Raw genomic sequence first — 14,124 nt, 5'->3', positions numbered from 1 at the left:
ATTTCAAAACTTAGCACTTTATGACTATTGAAACAAGTAGCGTTTATACAATATACAAAAGAATATTTGTTTCTGAGAACTCAGCTAATGTTTACTGTTGTTTTATAAATAGTAACAAACCACATGCTTCAGATCACGTGATTCTCCCCTCCTTCGTTATCGTTTCTTTCCCACACAAAGCTAAAGTATAAACATTAAACAAAGAATACGTATTGCTTTCATGTTTGTATTGTAAAGTTTTCATTTCGATGTAATGAAGATTAGAATGTTTTGACTTATTGATCGGTATCCATTAGGACCGTGTGGGTCTTGCGGCAGCTTGCCCAGTCCAAAGCGCGCATGATCGAGATTCACAGTTCGCAGTTATTGACTAGCTGGCCAGTCGATCTGCCGCCTTAGTTCAAACATGACCCTAACTTGAAACACCGTACGCAGGATTCACGGTCATTTTTTGGGACATATGGAAACTTACTTGCTTACCTCGGAGATGTCTTGTTTGAAACTTACATCGTCAGCGATCTTCTAGTCAGTGTCGTACTCGTACGTATAGGTGTGCGCGTTTTTATTTCATGATAGGTAAGTGCATGTGTCGATCGAAATGTTACGAAATTATTGGATCCCAAAATAAAGCATAGGTGTGGCTTTGTTGTTTTCTGTTGCTAGCAGCCGATGGGCATCACCATGTGCCCAGTTAATTATGCTCAGGGCGCTCATGGTTGCAGGGTCGGGGAATTCGGATATTAAGGTCGTTGCGGGTATATATACCAATACATATATGATATATCGTTCGATCAGTAGTGAATGCTGTTCAGAGTCACGATGAAGAAAAAGTCCAAAATATCATGTGATATGATACAGTCTGTAAGAAAGCATACCTAAACGCAGACAGAGGACAAAAAAGGAAAGCAAAAATTGCTTTGTTAGATTGGTATATATATATTCGCATGACATACATTAATTGTGTGCTGGGCTTATATTACCGAAAGGCAGTGTTTTTAAATCTAAGTAAAATTTCTGTAATTTTGAAAGATAAATTTTCTTGTGATTCTTAAAGATCAATCAGGGGATTAAAGGTTGGCGCCGTTTTTTATTATTATTATTGTGTTACAGGGTCCGCTCATGGCTGTGTGTCGTGCCCCGTAGAGGTTAAACCATGGGAGCCTCGCTCCACTCCTCTCACACAACGTTCGTCACATTTTCAAAGGTCTGCATCAATACATCCCCTTTCGGACGAGGACGAAAGTTCAAAACAGGATCAGAGTTCTGCCTTTCAACGCATCCCAATTCAAAGTGTAACTGATGATAGCAAACTGAAGATACGAAGACAGTCAAATGGAGAAAAAGATCCAAAAGCAGGAACTGACATCGGGCAGCAAGATTTTGTTAGTCCCATTTATCATGGTCCTGATACTTCTCAGCAGCAGGGTGAGGCTCAAATGACCGTCTTAATGAAACCCGTTGAAGAAATCAGGTCAACCATAAATGATGCCACCATCAGAACTAAACATTACAAAAGTGTTTTGCACCACCATGGTCTTCATCATTCTTCATTTGCGGTACACAGCAGTTTGGATGAAGGTTCAACAAGGGAAGATTTAAGAGAAATAATAAAAATACCATTAAGTCATTATGTCACAGTGAAAGGGGATGACCAGCAGTCATCTGAATTATCATGTATGGAACTAAAACCCATGGACAGACAACATGAACATGACATCTTAGCTCAAACGGATTTTAAACAGAGAAATGAGCTCCATTTTCATCAGCATGCTGCACACCCTGAATCATCAGACCAAGAGTCTGTTTCTGATGAAATTTCACATAGTGAGTTTCAACACACTGCTCAGATTTCTTATCCACCGAATTCTGTATCTTCCTCAAATTTAACAAATAGCTGGTCAGCCTGTGAAGCAGCACTTCCTGATGTAGACGCTTTAACAACAGCTGCTGCAGCTGGGGACATTGCAACAGTGAAAACCTTACTCATGAAGGGTGTAGATGTGAATACACCTAACCGTTTTGGTAGAACAGCAGTCCAGGTGAGAACTTATAGACAGCTGTGGTATTTATGTCCAGAGATGATCATCAACATCAGAATCATAATCTGATGTTGCCTGAGTGGAGATTATGAATTCCATTAATTTTCAAAATTGGTCATTTTTAAGGACATTTCTCAGTTGCTTTGGGTGTAGAGGAGATTTATTAGCAAAAAAATAAAAACAAACGTGAACAATTCTGATAATATGGCATTGTCAAATGTCTTAATGTTTTTAAATTTTATTTAAATGCCATGGAAGTTAGAAGAAGTAATAAATCCATAGAACAATGTAAATATTTAAAAAAAATTATTGATAGTGGCGAGTTTTATTACATTAAAAGAGGCTGAAGAGAGATTGCATCATTTTTTTTTTTTTGTTTCTTTGCCAGATCCTTAGTTTATTTTGAAGGAATCATGATAGGGATTTCACAAGAATAAGAATGTAGACATTATCTTTTATTTCTGTTTTCTTGAAGGTGATGGCTCATGACAATGCTGACCTGGCAGAAGTGCTTCTTGAGGCTGGTGGTGACCCTAATGCACTAGATATAGGCAAAAGAACCGACACCAGCACACTGCGCACTGTTGCTCATGATGTTGCAGCTAGTGGCTACACAGATGTGCTTCGCTGTCTCCTTCGTCATGGTGCTGATATTAGTCTGCAGGTACATGATAAAGTTGTGTATGCAAGCAGTGGCAGACTGGCCAGTCGGGCATTTGGGCAATGCCCGGTGGGCCTATTTTGTTCTATAGAATAATATTATAGGCCTATTTTTAATGAGAAGGGCCGCTCTGTAAATAATGCCCGGGCCACTTTAAAGCTCCAGTCTGCCCCTGTATGCAAAATGATTGTGAGTATGCTTTTATCTCTTTTTACATGTTATTACTTACTTGCAACTCAACTATGCAACACAACCACTGTTGTTGATGTCTCAGGACAGATGGGGAAATACTCCCTTGCATCTTGCTGCTAAAGCTGGCCATCTGTCAACAGTACGCTACTTGCGGAGAGGCGCCAGTCTCAACATACCTAATCACTTGGGAAAAACTGCTTTAAATATTATGGAGGAATCAAAAAACTTACAGATACAACAATGGGTGAAAAAGCGAAAATGTGAGTGTAAAGTTTATCAAGAGAGTTTTTTGGATGAATGATAAATAAATTAGTATGATCTACTGCATATGAAAGGTAATAGGTATCCTATCAAGATAATATGATTTAAGATAACACAAGATTTTATTAGCCAAACAACATTGCAATAGGAATGTCTTAGTAATGGCTGCCACTTTCACAACAATCACCAGTCACACACTTTCAGAGTTAAAAACATATTTGCCAAAAGAGGGAACGAATAGAAACAATGTTATTAAATTAAGTTGTCATTTGTTGGCAGAAGACTGACAGGCTTTATGTTAATTAATCTATTTTGATTTTTATTTTGTGCAGGTACAGTGCCTCGACTGAAGACATTGTGTACTCTGGCTGTCAGAAAAGAACTTGGGGCTCATGGCTTGCGCTGCTGGAGGAAGCATGTTCCAGATGAAGCTATTTGGCGTCAAATATTCCTTCAAAGTAGCAGAGCAGCAACTTTCATGCCATCAGCCTCAGCAAGTTTGTCCACAGAATATTCAACCAAGACACAGAAGTTCACAATCCAAGAGGACGCTCCAGGTCCATCATTCACCTTTAGAAGTGAACATCCATTGGAAATGCTTAGCCTGAGGGATTTAGTTCCACGACGACTATCGTCAGGGGAGAACACATCGCTGGAAGTCCAGAACTGCAACAGTATCCACTCAGGAGATGATATGTCTTTAGGGGCGGCAGTGACAGGTAGTTTGTTGTCAGAGACCAGCTCTGTCTTCGAAAATACCTTCTCCTCAGTTGATCCTAGCCATGACGAGTCTTTATTTTCATCTGACCAGTTTACAGAAGAGCTAGGTGGGATCAAAAAAGTGGCAAGTGCAAAATAAGAGCATTGTATAAAAACTTTGCATTAAGTTGGGGGGAGGGAGGCATTTAGCCATAATCTGGCAGAGAAGCAACAAATATCTCGTTAATGTAACACTTCCTGACACAACCTCTGAAACATCAACAATCCATTATTTTATTATTAGTATTAGTGAGTCATATTCACTTTTTGATCCATGCTAGTTTCAAGATCATAATTACCAGAGATGAAATATATGCTATTTCAGAGCTACAAAATTTTGATGATTTTTGAAGATTAAGTAATTGTCCTGCTTTGATTTCTTTATAACACTTCCACTTGTGCTAGCTTAGACAACACAGTAGATACTTTAGGTTGTGTTCACTTACATGGCATGTATAATATTTTCCCTTTTGAGTATACTTTTACAATTGATGCTCTTAAGTTAATCGGTACAATTTTCTTTTTCACTTTAATGAAGTACCAACATTTTCAGCTCTGATTAACCCTTATGTTTTCTTGTTAGTAGTAAATATACTTCTCATTTATACATCATGTTAAAATTTACCTTTAGGGAGTGGTTTGGTGAACTTAAGAGTGTGTTTTAAAAATGTAAGTTTATAGAATAAGCTTTAATATATGATGCATGTGTTTACAATGTGATGATGAAACATTTCACCAATGTATATTTACAGTGTTAATTATTTTCAGTAGTGATGTTTATTTCTTAATGGTTAAAATACTCGTTAGTCTCTCGAACATAAATTCAAGTTGCATCTCCTACTTTCATGTGAGAGACACAGCAATAGCTTTCATTTGCACTTCTCTAGTCAGCCCTAAATTTTTGTAATTTCATGGGAGTTTGGTTTATGCTTCCTCTCACCTTACTTTCCTTTTTTTTCTTTTGTTCGTTCCATTCATTTGATAATTATTTTTGTGGCATTATATTGTCAGTGTTAAGTATCATTAAAAACTATCTACTAGTCCATTTATTTTCTTTCTCTAATCTTTTCTTGTGCAAATCCTCATGTACAAGATTGTTGGTGGGAAAGATGCGTGTGGCAGAGTATAAGAAGTAGGTGACCTACATATTGTGTTGTCTAAATATATTTTAGACATTCTGACTGACCAAGTTGGAAGCTTCTTCAAAACTCTTTGGAAGATAGCTCTACAGTCTTGTAGTTTACTACTGCCTTCTTCAAGCCATGCCTTAGCCATAATGAACCACCTTCTGTTCATCTCTCCCACAGCCAATAAATTATGAGATCTGAATCATAATTATATAGTATTTCTTAATGGAAACTGCAAAGTGAAGAATAATAAAGCAAAAATGTTCTTCTACATTGTAACTATTTTGCAAGATGGGATGGGCCCTTACAAGAGGTAAAGGTAGGTATGTTGTCTTGGTAACCTGATGTGGCTGCCATAGTAACCAGAATAAACAAACATGCACGCCACACATAAAACTCCAGATGCCTATTAGCATCCAAATGATTGGTTGTAAAACAAGATTTTATTGCAGTCACTTTTATTGCCAGCGTGGAGTAAACCTCAGCACACATTTATTGTAGCTGTAAACAAGAACAGTTTTTTTTTTCACAAAAACTGCAAGAAGTAATAGTGGAGTTTTGTTGCATGCCATCACCGACAAGGGACAGACTTGTGCATTATAGCATACATGTTGCCTAAAGTAAAAAAGCTGATAAACAAAATTAAGATACATCTGCAGTGAACATGCCAAGTAATTATTTTGACATGTTTAGATTCCTTAATATGTGTACAACGTGAAATGGATGACTATATATATTTACACATATATGATGTATATAGGATTACTTATACATGTACTGTTTTAATGTGCTTGTCACATTAAAAGTTTGCTCTATGGCGAGCACAGTTTGCTGTGAATACAAAATGGTCTCAGGCTAAAGGACGGCTTAGCTAATAATAGATATGTGACAGTACATTCACATATGCTTTTAAAAGTGACAGAAACATCAAGAAAACTTCTGTTGATAACATATGCATGTTCGCATGTGCACACACATACAAAAATTATGTGTACATATTCCCTTTTCAATTTTTGTCAGTTACTTGTTGGATGATAGATAAAGCACACACATTCTGTGATGTACATAATCCTGGATTACCGGAGCACACACACACAATGACATGGATTTACACAAACAAAAATACATGGACGTATATTCATACATACATGAAACACATAGCTCTCTATTAATGATATAATGTCAGGCAATAAAAGTGGTACAAAGCTGCCACATGGACAAGATTTTTGTGTGGTTTTGGCTACCCGTTGAAATGCCTTCTCTTGTCCGACTTTCACATAAGAACTAATCACCTAGACTACTTCGTTAAAGTAAAATTTTAAAAATGAGGGGCGGCGTTAGACGTTGTTAGAACAATTGAAAAGAACCCATCGTCTGGTGATTAGCTGTGACGGGAGGGCCGCTGGCAGTCGAGCGTCGAGCTCCTGAGGGTCATATGCGTTGTGAGGGTCCTTGTCACGCCGCCACTTGAGAGCCAGACAAACAAACACGCCGACAAGCAGTGTGGCCGTAATGGTCAGGATAGTGGCCAGCAGCACCACAAACGTCTGACTTGCGGCGTTGGTGAAAATGTTCTCTGCAAAGAGTTCAAGTTATGTTTTTTGTGTGTTGTTGTTGTTTTTTTTTTTGGAATCGATTCTGAAGGTTGTGTCAATAATTTATTATTAGAAATCTCTCTCTCTCTTTCTGTGCGTGTATATGTGTTTGTTCGGTACTATGCAATGTTTAAATTGCCTGATCCTAAACAAAAGTACTTTTGTTTTTCAGAAAGACAAAACTTTGGTTAGTGAAGTTTGTTTAGGAGTATATTTATTTAAATTGTTATATTGCCTATTATAAGATGTTACCGTAGCTCTAACCTTTAAACATAAACTAATAGGAAAAGGAAATTCGGATGTCATTTAAACTTTAAAGGGTACCCGAGAAAGACAAATATCGGCCGGCACCACCCCACTGTTGATCTCCCCTGGGTATAGACCACGCGTAAATAAAAATTCTCGTAAAACAATATTAAATAAAAATATTACTACCTATTGATATCATACAGACATTATGATACTGTTTTGTAAGGCTGGAATGTAATTTATCATGCACGTGTTTAGCTAGGCCTGAGAATTGTACTAACCATCTAAGCCCACACTTTAGTTATTGTTCATAATTGTAAACGGAATGTCATAATTGTGCACGAAGCACAGGCTGAAACGGAGCTGCTGACTTACTGTCTGCGCACAATTCACCATAGTAACCATCAGCACAGGATCCAGGGCACACTCCAGTCTCAGGATGACAGGCAGCGCGGTCTTTACAACCACCACAGACCCTAGAGCAGTTCTCTCCAAACATTCCTGGTGTACATGCTGGCAAAACAGAAATTCAGACAGCTCTAGAGCATATACATATATTGTCACACATTTGTTGTTATTTTCGTAGGTACGGAGTTTGTTTGTTTCGCACTCCCTACCACTCCCCAGGAATGAGATTTTTATGAACGTTGTTTGTTTTTAAATGACGGCATTACTTTGAGATAACTTTTTTTTAAGACTTACTTCTCTTTGGAAGTGATATTTACTCGCAGGGCTTGCTGTTAGGGGTTTCCTCGGGGTTCTCCCCTTTCAGCAAGCCTTTCTCTTGTACAGTGCGATATCTCTACTAGGTGAAAGCACTTTCAGACACACCAAGAAGAAAGAAAAACGGAAGTAAAAAATACTGATATAACCAGCATACGTGTTTTGCAAGACGGTCCGCGCCATCCTGGTTGACAGTCGCCAGGTGGACAGTCACCAGTGACAACATCACATGGCTGCCTCGCGCACAGTCCACAGCTTTCATTGCAGTTGACGCCATAGAAACCTTTGTCACACTCTGTGCACACACACACACGTTATGGACACTGGTTAAGCATTAAATAGGGGGTGTAAGGAGAATGAACAATGCACAAGAGCTTGTACGTAACGTTCACGCGCAATTTATATAAATCACGGATCTTCAGTAACGTAGGTCCATTACACACACACACACACACACAAACACACACTTAACAATATAGTATAAATGCCGTTAGTCCACACTCCTTTTCTTTTTCTTGTGGGTGGGTGGCACCGGGAACAAACAGCCACTCCATACTCGCCAAAAACTTTTTTTTCTTTCAAACCTCTGAAATTTTATCTTTTTCCTTTGCCATAGCCCTGGTACTGTTCTTGTCTTTATCAGAGGGAAAATGTGGCACTGTATGTATCTTTTCTTAAGTTTCTCTTATAAGACACAACACAACGGAGGTTATTTAAATGTACATAATACAGTCACACACATATGTTTACCTTTCTCACACTCCTGTCCTCGAAAGCCTGCTACACACCCGTCACCATCACAGACACCCGTCTGGCTGTTGCAGGATGTCACACACCGAGGACACGTCTGCAAGCAGTTGGGGCCATGATGGTGAGGCAAGCATTCTGCAAACAGAAGATAACCATCTTCGAAACAGATTATTAAGACTGTTAACATTTGTTTCCGATGTTTCGATTGTTATCAGCTGTTGAGTTGTTTTTGAATGCGTCATCTCATGCAGTTGGCGACATGGTGTGATTTTGTCTCTCGATAATGTATCTTCAGTGTTTTTTCTAGAAAGGAAATACATTTTCAACATTCGAAAACGCGTCTCTCCTTTTCCTTAGAAATCGAAGTGAAATTTGAAGACATTTTCAGCGAAACGACAGAAATCGCCAATATTTGCAAGGCCACACACTTGAAATTCTCGACTACGTGTCACATAGTGGGCGGCGTACTGAAGACGTAAAAGATGCTAGGTTAGAGGTCATGAACTTATAAGAGTTCGTTGCAGCCACAGACTTCTATGATCTGTGCAGAACCATTCAGCAGCCCTCGTCTGAACAGTCGCACGTCGGAGAGACCAGCTAGAGTGTGTCAACTCTTAGTTGCTGTGATTAAGAAAGTTGCGATGTTTGTACTTAAACGAATGTGGCTTGTGCGCGTGAATTTAACCTATGTGAATACCTGTGCTCGTGTGCGCATAACAAAGGAAAAATATCTCAGAGCGAGAAGAAATGGGGAGAAAATAATCATATAATAACGTAATCTTTGTGAATAATTCCCACTCCCCTTATGTGTTTAATTTATGGGACTAATACTTTCTATCATTAAAGTCCCTTGTTATGAATCACTTACAACATACACACATGAAGTGCAGTGTGTAGCTGCGCGATGGTTCACTAGCAAACATTTGTCGGACTTGCTAGGCTATCAGTTGAGGTGTACAGCTATCAATAAATACTCTTAATGACAAAAAGATAATAAAAATGACTTGGGTACAGACCACGACCCATACACGCTTTGCATACAGTAGGTTTGGCAGTGGCTCACCCTGAGTACAGAACAGGCCCTCCCAGCCGGGAGTGCAGCCCTGCAAGCAGATCCCACTGTTGGTATCGCAGGCAGTGCCAGTCAGACAGTGACCGCAGGAGAACAGGCAGCTGGGCCCGTAGAATCCTTGTCGGCACCCTGTGACATACATCATCCTGCTGTTCGTCACAATTATTCACATAACAGTTGTAACTAACATCGTCTTCAGTTCGCCAAAGCTGTGGCGTACATCTCGGCCAGTTCGTCACAGCTGTGGTGTACATCGCCTTCCATTCGTCACAACTATGTCGGAATACTAAAGCATCGGGCGCCGAAAGGAAGGACCCAAAAATCTTTTGTCTTAATTTTATTTTTAACCACTCGAAAGCCGTTCTTATTCGGACAAGAATGGACGAAAGTTTGACCGCCCAAATCTGGAAAAGTTTGCAAAAAATAAATAACATATATAAGAAGCATGCCTTATTTAAAAACTTTGCCAGACTTGGTCAAATAAATGTTCGTCAATATAAATTAGTCCAGCTTAGGGCCTTTATTCTAAATAACATTAATATATAAAATCTTTCAATAAAGCGGATAATTTGTGCTGCAATTATTAGCATCACTTCTCGAAACTCCTTTTTAAACGAACGTATAAATTTATCATTTAACGACTGGTTTCTTTAAGTGTATACTTTGGTCACACTGAGGGCCAGTCCATCCTGCCTGACACAGTCCCGGACATAGGCCATTATCCGGAGCGCACGGGTCCTCGTCGTGACAGTGACCACACCTCTTGTTACACGCATGACCATAATAGCCTCTCGGACAGCCTGCAAACATAACAAATAATGTAAAATATATATATGTGTTGGCTGGTGGGTGAAGAGACTAATCGAGTGAAGAGTTGACGGCTGTAAGTCACAATAACGGACAATCACTCACTGATGTTGCAGTTATCTCCTGTCCACCCCGCCTCACAACCTCCTCCAGTGCAGCGGCCGTTGACGGGGTCGCAGCTTTGACCGCCAGCGCAATGGCCGCAAGGTGTGGCACAGTTGCGGCCGTAGCTGTTGACGCATACTGCAAGAACAGAAGACGATACAATATAAAGTCCGATGGACTGAAAGGAGTGTTCTGCTACAGCTGAATTGCACACTTCCAAGGAATTATTGGTCACTGTACTACAAGTTTTAAAATAATGGATATTAGAATTAAGATTTTTTTTAACGTTGTAGCAATGCTTTCCTTGCAAGGGGTGGATATCGCTGGTCCACGGACCTTCATACGGTATGAAGGTCCGTGCGCTGGTCACTACACTAATCGACAGTCGGCTTACCGGACTGACAGTCACGCCCCCTGTGGCCGGCCTCACAGCCCGTGATGCAGTGGCCTGTCAGAGGATGGCACACTTCCTTGGAGTCAGCACATCTACAGATCAACTCACAGTCCACTCCAAAACTGTAGTTGGCGCATACTGTGGCAACAGCAAAGTCAGCTTCAGCACACCCACAAGCATGTCTGCTGCTGTATATACACTCACACTTACAGACAACAACCTTCACACATGTACACACTGCCTATATACAATTTACTTCTTTCTACCCGAAGTTTTCAGAGAGACGGACAGACACACAAACACGCTCAGGCCATGGGAGCTGTTATAGCTGACTGGCTGGCGCTAGACCTCACCGTTCACCTGTACTTCGCAAACTGCCAAAGGTCCTTTCGTGTTGAGCAGGGCCAGGTACTTCCCAGTGACAGGTGAGTCGCACGTTAAATGCACGTGCGATCCGCGCAGACGTATGGTAGTGCAAGGCGCGGCCCAGAAGAAGTCTTCATAGTCTGTGACGAAAACTTTCCATCCACGGGTGGACGTGAGGTTCTCTGTGGTTAAAAAAAATTGCATGAACATTCTGCTCAATTTCCTTAAACCTCAAGCCATTGTTTTCATATGTTGCATACTTCAAGTAGTACAGATATGACTTTTGGCGCGACTCTGCATGCAAAAGTCACGTGACACTGGATGGCTTATATGCTTCTCCTTAAAGGTAACTAACTCTACAAAGACTGGAAAATAAATACTCGAACGTGTGTGTGTGTCCTTGGAGTTAGTATTGTGCTTGTTGCACGTACCTGTGACGAGATAGATGCGGTACACAGTGACAGTTGTTTGTAGGTCCACCTGAAACCAACCCGTCGAATTCGGGGTAGAATGGGCACAAGTGCTGACGTTTCCGTCCACCGCATAGTCCGCACTTGTAGGTGGCGTTACAGTTCGGATCTTTGACGGCATCCGGAACGCAACGTTTTCTGCAAATTAATTGCAGCCTTCATTCGCTGGACTTCGTGTTCATACATCTGCATCTGACAAGTTCAAAGCAGCTTCTCCGAAACACCATGTGCCTTTTCCAATAAATGCCGCTTCTACGAATGGTTAATAGTTATAGCCACTATTCTTCTTATTTACAAAACAATTTACCGGCGTTCATTGGTAGATATTATTAAAAATATATGTTTGATCGTTAGTTATATAAAGCATCATACATGACTGCCCTATCCACATAGCATAGCCCTAGCAGCTGTGCTCCCACCGACTTTGGACCTTTAACCTCAACTGTAGGGGATGCTTTGAAACATCCGTCGGCAAAAGGATCTAACTGCACAATAACAATACAAGATTTATTTGTTCTCAGCAAGACCAGAATAAAACAAAATAAAGACTTGAAATTATAAGGAATAGCGAAAAAACGAATGAAAAAAACCCCAACAAATTTGACCTGATTGGCACGTGGGTCCTGACCAGCGGTCTATGCAGCCGTTGGTGCAGTAACCCGTGACGTCAACGCACGCCGTATCATTCGTCTTGCAGTGACAGCGATGTCGGCAGTTGTTGCCATAGAATCCACTAGGGCACACGCTACCGGCCACAGAATTCTCTGCAGGGTGGAACATTAATCTCTCAAGAAACAATAGCGAAGTCATACATTTTTTTCTCGATCCCCGCCCACCAAAGTAAGGTAGGTATAGTAGGGCGATTGCACGAGCGTGACTAACAGCATGATTATACACATGTACAAATCAGAGATTCGAACATGTATATATTTATGTATGTCTGGTGGTGGATGGATTTAAATGTATACGCACCTGTAGATGTAACTGTCAACTCACCTGGTCTTCGGGAATGCTCTCCATAAAGCAGGGACGGCCAAAGGGCGATCACAAAGAGAAGACCCAACCAAAAGTTACGTCCGGCCATATTTGTTCTTTTCCATTACAGCTGGTTTATCCTGTCAAAAGTCACAATTCACTGGTCACCTTAGCTAAAACTGAATTTTTCTGCCACAAATCTGAGGCATGCAGACACCATACAATGCAGATCACACTGTATTCTGATTTTTGGATATTCTTGAATGCGTACCACTCCACTGTTGGATGTGCAGATGTCCTAACTGAACTTCCGAGACCTGACCACCAACAAAATCCAAAACATTCTAAAATAGGGATTGCGTGGAAAACAGGGGTGACAATTGCTCACCCGTTCATCAGAACTTACTGTGCTGAACAGGGTCCTTATGAACTCTGCGTGTAACGTACGAATGTACACACCACTACTATAGTAGTGCGACTTCAAGGAACTTTCTAGAATCCCTATGACATGCTAAGGGTGATAACGGCAAGGCTATTTAATAATGAAAGGCGCTCATTGAGATCAGGGAGTACTCACGGAGACACTCTTCTTGTGTCCTTTGTTCTGTTGTCTGGTCGCAAAGGGTGCAACCTTTGTGTCCCTCTTGTCGGGTTGTGTTGAAAACAGAAACGAGATGAGTGAGGTATGGAGGGGTGACGAGGGTTTTTTTTTTTTTTTTTTTTTTGCGAGTATTGAGAACTGTCGCCTTTCTGCCCCGATCACTTCGATCTGCCGTACAAAAGCAGCGGCTTGCAGCGGGGGTGTGCTTGGTGCCACCAGTGTGTACATTATTGTTAGGTAGAGGGGGGTGGGGGATACCGTTCAGACGCATTTTTGAATCGCTTCACTAGTTGCTAGGAGCGAAGTTCTCTTAACGCACCCTCCCTCCCAGAGAGAGAGCGTGAAGGGAAGGGTTTATTTATTGTCAGATGGTAACAGAGGATCTTTACAATATTATTTACAGAGAAACAGTTCCTTTATTCCTAAGCCGAGTTCCCATTCTTTCCAAATAATCTCCTTCGTAACGGCCAACGCCCAAGAACAATTAACGTGCAGCGAAATGCTACAGGTCGTTGAAACCGCACAGGGTAAATACCAAACCTTTCTCGATCAAGCTCTCGACAAGAACGCTCAGTGCTCCTCTAGACTCGTCCACACGACTAGCATGCAGACGGACGTTCTAAAGTTCGGCGTCCAAAGCAAGTGGTCAATACTAGGTAAACATTCTCTTCGAAAGGCAACCACAGTAACAGACACTGCGAAATGTGAGAATATTAAAATATAAAAAAATGTACTAACGCTGTAAGATAAATAGCTAACTTTTTTGTTTGAGGGGCATCCCTCCCGTACAGCAACCCCAAACAACCCCTTCGCATGTCACATTCATGTAGATAAAGGAGATGAATCCCATAGCTTAGTGGCCATTTGAGTTAAGTGGTTCAGCATGTTTACAAAACAACATACGAGTGGATGAATCCAAGCCTCTCTAGGGTGGGCAGGAGTTTTCCAACAACAGTTCAGATTAGGTCTTGTACCTTC

The 14,124-nt window shown here is 40.8% G+C and overlaps 2 protein-coding genes across 2 annotated transcripts; one reads left to right on the top strand and one right to left on the bottom strand.

The window, feature by feature from the left end:
* Positions 1–133: 133 nt before the first annotated feature.
* Positions 134–4,957, top strand: LOC112573170 (ankyrin repeat domain-containing protein 27-like). Its single transcript, XM_025253291.1, has 5 exons — positions 134–576; positions 1,111–2,039; positions 2,515–2,703; positions 2,975–3,152; positions 3,486–4,957. The coding sequence occupies exons 1-5, from the start codon at positions 570–572 to the stop codon at positions 4,010–4,012; spliced, it is 1,830 nt and encodes a 609-aa protein (XP_025109076.1). The 5' UTR covers positions 134–569; the 3' UTR covers positions 4,013–4,957.
* A 503-nt stretch (positions 4,958–5,460) lies between these two features.
* Positions 5,461–14,083, bottom strand: LOC112573171 (multiple epidermal growth factor-like domains protein 11). Its single transcript, XM_025253292.1, has 13 exons — positions 13,123–14,083; positions 12,567–12,685; positions 12,176–12,334; positions 11,532–11,708; positions 11,088–11,282; positions 10,735–10,872; positions 10,341–10,478; positions 10,091–10,228; positions 9,420–9,557; positions 8,357–8,491; positions 7,764–7,901; positions 7,259–7,396; positions 5,461–6,615 (listed from the first exon to the last, which is right to left on the bottom strand). Exons 2-13 carry the CDS (start codon positions 12,652–12,654, stop codon positions 6,377–6,379), a joined length of 1,821 nt encoding a protein of 606 aa, XP_025109077.1. The 5' UTR covers positions 12,655–12,685; positions 13,123–14,083; the 3' UTR covers positions 5,461–6,376.
* Positions 14,084–14,124: the final 41 nt, after the last annotated feature.

Source organism: Pomacea canaliculata, linkage group LG10 (genome assembly GCF_003073045.1).
Source record: "Pomacea canaliculata isolate SZHN2017 linkage group LG10, ASM307304v1, whole genome shotgun sequence".
NCBI lineage: Eukaryota > Metazoa > Mollusca > Gastropoda > Architaenioglossa > Ampullariidae > Pomacea > Pomacea canaliculata.
This window is presented reverse-complemented; position numbering and strand designations above follow the sequence as displayed.